The 6,290-nt window shown below is 58.1% G+C and overlaps 1 protein-coding gene across 1 annotated transcript; it reads left to right on the forward strand.

Moving 5' to 3' along the window:
• The first annotated feature begins 679 nt into the window (after positions 1-679).
• ACTB (actin beta) lies at positions 680-4,072 on the forward strand. The gene is made up of 6 exons (XM_024576734.3): positions 680-816; positions 1,523-1,651; positions 1,816-2,055; positions 2,505-2,943; positions 3,029-3,210; positions 3,332-4,072. The coding sequence occupies exons 2-6, from the start codon at positions 1,529-1,531 to the stop codon at positions 3,473-3,475; spliced, it is 1,128 nt and encodes a 375-aa protein (XP_024432502.1). The 5' UTR covers positions 680-816; positions 1,523-1,528; the 3' UTR covers positions 3,476-4,072.
• Positions 4,073-6,290: the final 2,218 nt, after the last annotated feature.

Consider the following 6,290-nt stretch of genomic DNA (forward strand, 5'->3'; position numbering starts at 1 on the left):
CCCGGAGCCCTCCTCACGTGCAACTTCCAGGCACTGGCCCCTGGGGCTACACTGTCCTTGGGGACTGTGGCCCTGACTCCCCGCTATCACACCAGGTCTCTGGGTAGTAATCACCTCCACTTAGTAAGCTGAGCACCCCCAAGCCAGAGCCCCCGCCCCCACCCCCACCCAAGCTGACTAGTTGAGATAATGTTGGCAACGCGGGGGGGAGTGACTCCCTGACCATCCCTTCGGCCACAACTGCTACTAAACTTAAGCATGCACCCCCGATAGCAACCGGAGACCCCGCATCCGTGTTAACCCTTGTGCCCACGGGGGAGCTCACTGCTCATGTGACATCCACACCCAGAGGTCCCGGGGTGGGGGGATACGGAGAGAAAGGCAGGCCGGTGCAAGCCTCGCCTTGCGGGTCCGCACTGAGCACTGCCAAGCAGGGCGGTGGCCCACGGCGCGCACCCCTGGCCCGCAGGTCCAGCACCCTAGGGCGGCCAACGGCAAAACTCTCCCTCCTCCTCTTCCTCAATCTCGCTCTCGCTCTCTCCCAGTCCCTCTCTCATTTTTTTTTTTCTTCGCGAAAGGAGGGGAGAGGGGGTGAAAAAATGCTGCACTGTGCGCCGAGGCCGGTGAGTGAGCGGCGCGGAGCCAATCAGCGCTCGCCGTTTCGAAAGTTGCCTTTTATGGCTCGAGCGGCTACCGCGCCGCCCTATAAAACCCGGCAGCGCGACGCGCAGCCACTGCCGAGACTTCGTCCACCCGCCAGCACAGGCCTCTTGCCTTCGCCGCTCTTCCGCCTTCGCCGGTCTACTCCACCTCCAGGTAAGACCTCGGGCCGGCCGGGTGTGCGGATCGGCGCCGGGCCCTCGCCTTCCCCGGGCAGGCGGCGCCCCTCGCTCCTGCCCGGTGGAAAGCGTCTGGGCGCAAAGAGTGAGGCTTATGCCCTTGTTTCTGGTTCGGCTGCACTGCGCACCCGGCGAGTTCCCTCAGTGCTGCTGACCACCCAGGGCGGCTGCGGGCCTTAGTTCGAATGGCTAGTTAGCTGCGCTGGGCAGCCGGGTGGGTGGGCGCGGTGGGGGGGGCCTCACTGGGCCGGGTGGGGGCTGGGGACTGGGACAGGACTGCGCGTGCTCATGCGTTTGCGCGTGCGCTTTTGGGGTCGGGAGCTGGGACCGGGGCGAGGGTGGGGAGGCCTGCCGGAAGGGGTGGGGTCGCTGGGGCGCCTAAGCGCCTGCGCACACTAACCGCGGTGCCGGCTCCTGTGGGTGTGGCCTCCGCGCGGCCAGCCGGCTCTTTTTTGAACGGGGCTGGGGCGGGGCCGAGCGCCTGGCTTCCTGCCGGGCGCTGTGGGGCCGCCTCTAACCAGCGTTTGCCTTTTATGGTAATAATGCAGCCGGCCTGGCTTCCTTTGTCCCCAATATGGGCGCGCGTTGGCGCCCCCTGGCGGCCAGAAGGCGTGGCGCGCCGGAAGTGGGCAGGGCGGGGGCGGCCCCACCCGACCTAGGCTCATGGCCCTGCTCTTCCGTAGCTCGCCATGGATGATGATATTGCTGCACTCGTGGTCGACAACGGCTCCGGCATGTGCAAGGCCGGCTTCGCGGGTGACGATGCCCCCAGGGCCGTCTTCCCCTCCATCGTGGGGCGTCCCCGGCACCAGGTAGGGTGCCAGCCTTGGGTCTGATTTGGTGGATGGGGTCCGCTCTTGGAGCAGGCGGAGGATGAGGCCTAGCCTCACTAGGAGGGAGGTTTTTGGCTCTCTGGGTGGATGGGGGTTGGTGGGGCTGTGCCCATACTGAGGGCACCTTGCTGCTCCTTTTGCAGGGCGTGATGGTGGGCATGGGCCAGAAGGACTCCTATGTGGGCGATGAGGCCCAGAGCAAGAGAGGCATCCTGACCCTGAAGTACCCCATCGAACACGGCATTGTCACCAACTGGGACGACATGGAGAAGATCTGGCATCACACCTTCTACAACGAGCTGCGTGTGGCCCCGGAGGAGCACCCTGTACTGCTCACTGAGGCCCCCCTGAACCCCAAGGCCAACCGTGAGAAGATGACCCAGGTCAGTAGTCTGTGGGCCTTCAGGGGCTGGCCACGCCCTTCTTTGTGGCCCTCTTGTGCCACGCCCTTTCTCATTATTTGTTGTTCTGCTGTTCTCCTAGGACTTTCTTCTCTGACCTGAGTCTCTCCTTTGGAACTCTTCAGGTTCTATTTGTTTTTCCCCAGATGGAATCTTTTTTGTGTTTGCCTTTCTGACTAGGTGTTTTAAAGTACGAAGTGCTGTGGGTATAGGTACTAACACTGGCTCGTGTGACAAAGCCAACAAGGCTGATATAAAGTGGCCTTGGAGTGTATTCAGTAGGTGCACAGTAGGTGTGAAGTGACTCCCTGTCCCAGGTTTATTAGTACACTTAGCCTGTGTTCCTTGCACTCTTTGCATGTTCCTAGTCTGGCCTGCCTGCCTGCCCCTGATGGCTTCCCGAGTGTGACAAGGCCCATTTCTCCCTACAGATCATGTTTGAGACCTTCAACACCCCAGCCATGTACGTGGCCATCCAGGCTGTGCTGTCTCTGTACGCCTCTGGCCGCACCACTGGCATCGTGATGGACTCCGGTGACGGGGTGACCCACACTGTGCCCATCTACGAGGGGTACGCTCTCCCCCATGCCATCCTGCGTCTGGACCTGGCTGGCCGGGACCTGACTGACTACCTCATGAAGATCCTCACGGAGCGTGGCTACAGCTTCACCACCACTGCGGAGCGGGAAATCGTGCGTGACATCAAGGAGAAGCTGTGCTATGTCGCCCTGGACTTCGAGCAGGAGATGGCCACTGCTGCATCCTCCTCCTCCCTGGAGAAGAGCTACGAGCTGCCTGATGGGCAGGTCATCACCATTGGCAACGAGCGGTTCCGCTGCCCTGAGGCTCTCTTCCAGCCTTCCTTCCTGGGTAAGGCCTTCTCCCTGCCCCCCACACCCCAGGGTCATCCCTGTGGCCACACTGGAAAGCTAAGTTGGGTCTTCATTCCCTTCAGGCATGGAATCCTGTGGCATCCACGAAACTACCTTCAACTCCATCATGAAGTGTGACGTTGACATCCGTAAGGACCTCTATGCCAACACAGTGTTGTCTGGGGGGACCACCATGTACCCAGGCATCGCTGACAGAATGCAGAAGGAGATCACAGCCCTGGCTCCCAGCACGATGAAGATCAAGGTGAGTGTCCACCCAGCCTGAGCTGGCCTGGGCACATGGAGTAGTGTCAGGTTGCCTGGCCTGGGGGGTGGGCCCCTGGGGTGTGGTCCAGGGTCCTCATGCTGTCACACTCTCTCCCCAGATCATCGCCCCTCCTGAGCGCAAGTACTCGGTGTGGATCGGCGGCTCCATCCTGGCCTCGCTGTCCACCTTCCAGCAGATGTGGATCAGCAAGCAGGAGTACGACGAGTCCGGCCCCTCCATCGTCCACCGCAAATGCTTCTAGGCGGACTGTTACTTAGTGGGTCACACCCTTTCTTGACAAAAAAACCTAACTTGCGCGCAGAAAAGAGATGAGATTGGCATGGCTTTATTTGTTTTTTTTCGTTTGTTTGTTTCTTTGAATTTTTTTTGGCGCTTGACTCAGGATTTAAAAACTGGAACGGTGAAGGCGACAGCAGTGTGTTGGAGCGAGCATCCCCAAAGTTCTACAATGCGGCCTGGGACTGATTGTACATTGTTCATTTTTTAATAGTCATTCCAAATACCGTGAGATGCATTGTTACAAGGAAGTCCCTTGCCTGCCCTAAAGCCACCCACTTCTCCCTAAGAAGGGCCAGTCCCTGCCCAAGTCCACACAGGGGAGGGTGATAGCGTTGCTTTTGTGTAAATTATGTAATCCAAATTTTTAAATCTTCGCCTTAATACTTGTTCTTTTTGTTTTATTTTGAATGGTCAACCATCGTGGCCCCCCTTTTTGTCCCCAACTTGAGATGTATGAAGGCTTTTTGGTCCCCCGGGAGTGGGCTGAGGTGTGGAGCAGCCAGGGCTTCCCTGTACACTGACTTGAGACCAGTTCAATAAAGTGCACACCTTAAAGAAACCTGCTTTCGTGGCTTGGCTGAGTTTTTGGGCAACTGGGTGGAGTTTGGAAGAAGGGTGGGGACCAGGCCATCCCAATTTCCAAGGGGGCTTTGAGGTGCTCTAACCTTGACAATAAAAGTCTTAGGGTTGGGGACTCCTGGCCTATAGACCTATAAAAGGAATCCCCCAGGCTGGCCCTTCCACCTACTTTCCCAAGCGCTCCTTTCAGCTTCTGGAGTGCAGGTGGCTTCAAGAGCGGGGAGTTTGTTCACCAGGCACCACACAATTCTTGGGATTGGGTGGGTGCCTTTGTACCACCTGTGAGTGAGGGCTCCTTCAGCTGGTCCTGTCCTTTTGGAAAGGGACAAGTCAATGGTGGCTCGTATGCCACATACTCCAGAGGCTAAGGACAGGGTCCGAGCCCTTTACTACCAGCTCTCCTGGTGTGATCCTGCACAGGGGAAAACAGGACTTCCTAGGGGTCTGCAGGGCTGTGCCCTGTGGCCGGGGCTGGGAGTGAGAGGGTGTCTGGTTGGGCAGAGAAGGCTCTGGGGGTGTGAGGATTCTGCCTTGGGGCTGGAGGGTGGGTGCCTTCCTGTGCACACTTGGACACCAAAATGTGGTTCTGGTTGCAGTCTCAACAGCCTGCAGGAGAAGCAGCCAGGCTCCTGGTGGGGGTTTCCCTTGGCCCTGCCAGTCAGCTGCTCTTGAAAGCCAAGCCTGGCCTCCCGTCCCCTCTGCCAGCAGCAGCTGGGAAGGGAAAGGGTGAGCCGCCCCCCTCCGCCATGAGGGATTTTGCCCCCATTTCTCCAGACAGCGAAGCACAATTGGATCCCTATCAATCCAGGTTTGAGGGGAGCCCCTTGATGAAGCCCCTTCAGAAGGGCATTGTGGCCCTGGAAGGGTGAGTGGTCTATAGAGGAAGAGCAGAGGTTAGCGCATTCAGAGAGTAACTTGACTATTAGTGCAAGGTGATTAAGGAAGGAGACTGTTTTCAGACCTTGTGATGGCTTCCAAACCCAAGTAGGAGACTGGGCTAGCTCATCTGGGCAGGTTTCCCTAGTCTAGTTCCTAAAACATCACAGCAGGTAGCGCTGCAGTGCTGGCCCAGAGCAGGTGGGAGCCCAGTGCCCAGGAACTTCTGTGGCTCTGTTCCCCAACCACACACAGTCTTAGAGGCCTGGGAAGCCAGGTCTGTGAGAGGAAGTCCATCCTTGGCCAGTTACAGCTCTTCTGGGCCAGTCAGGGATGGCAGTACACCCTGGGCTCTGGGAGCTAAAAGGAAGTTTTCACCTCGGGCCACTTATTTATTCCATGGGCATTTATTCATCGAGGCCCCACTTGCTGGGCCTGGGGTGACAAGGATGGCCTGATGGACCCTGCCCTGCAGGAGCTGACAGTTTGGGGGGAGAGAGACACACCCTGCCTCCCTCCTTCCTTCAGCCAGTCTTTGAGTGGTTTGTTTTTCTTTTTTTCTTTTCAATCATTTTGCCTTTTTTGAACGACAGAAAAGGTAGTAAAAGATCATGAACCCAGACGACTGGTGAGTGGGGGGTATCACTCCAGAGCAGGAGGCTTCTCCAGAGGCTTCCTGTGGCGAGAACCCCTGAGTTGGCCCAGGAGCTAGAGAGTCACCCAGGCAGGTGCTGCCCCTCTGCTGCCTGGCTTGGAGCAAAGGGCCAGCATTTCCCAAGCCAGGCTAAGCGGGAGGGTCCCGTCTGTCTTAGCACACATTTAGAGGTCTGGAAAATGGGCTCAGAGAGGACAGGTGGCTGGCCCCAGGTTACACAAGTTATAAGTGAGGAAGATGGAGTTGGACCCTAACATGTAGGCAGTCCAATCACTGCCTGCTTCATTGCCTCCCTGGACGGATGACCCGTCCATCAACACGACTGTTCTGTTTCATAGAAAGGTGGAACTTGCTTCTAACTCCTCGGCAGCTGCCTAGCCCTGGGGTAGGAACTACTCGCTTTCTCAGGTGGCTGGCTCCCCCATGAGGCAGCTCTGACTACCCGAGGCTCACCTTTTCAATGAGCTGAAACCTGTCTCGCTGGAATGTCTCTCCTCTTCAAAGCAGCCCTGCCTGGACACCCCAATATGTCTGAGAGGTAGGGGTCCAGGCTAGTGCAGAGGCTTCGAACCCGAGACCCTTCCCTTCATCCAGGTGCCGGGTGTTGAGGTGGCAGGGAGGCTGCTGGTGGTCACACTGATGCAGGGCAGTCCACCTCCTCGTGGGG

The sequence above is a fragment of the Desmodus rotundus genome, chromosome 6 (genome assembly GCF_022682495.2).
Source record: "Desmodus rotundus isolate HL8 chromosome 6, HLdesRot8A.1, whole genome shotgun sequence".
In the NCBI taxonomy this organism is placed as follows: domain Eukaryota; kingdom Metazoa; phylum Chordata; class Mammalia; order Chiroptera; family Phyllostomidae; genus Desmodus; species Desmodus rotundus.

Excerpts from the sequence above, each read along its gene's own strand:
- ACTB (XM_024576734.3), top strand. The coding sequence starts at position 1,529 with ATGGATGATGATATTGCTGCACTCGTGGTCGACAACGGCTCCGGCATG. Across the intron at positions 1,652-1,815 it reads TGGGGCGTCCCCGGCACCAG|GGCGTGATGGTGGGCATGGG; the intron begins GTAGGGTGCCAG and ends CTCCTTTTGCAG. Across the intron at positions 3,211-3,331 it reads CCAGCACGATGAAGATCAAG|ATCATCGCCCCTCCTGAGCG; the intron begins GTGAGTGTCCAC and ends CTCTCTCCCCAG.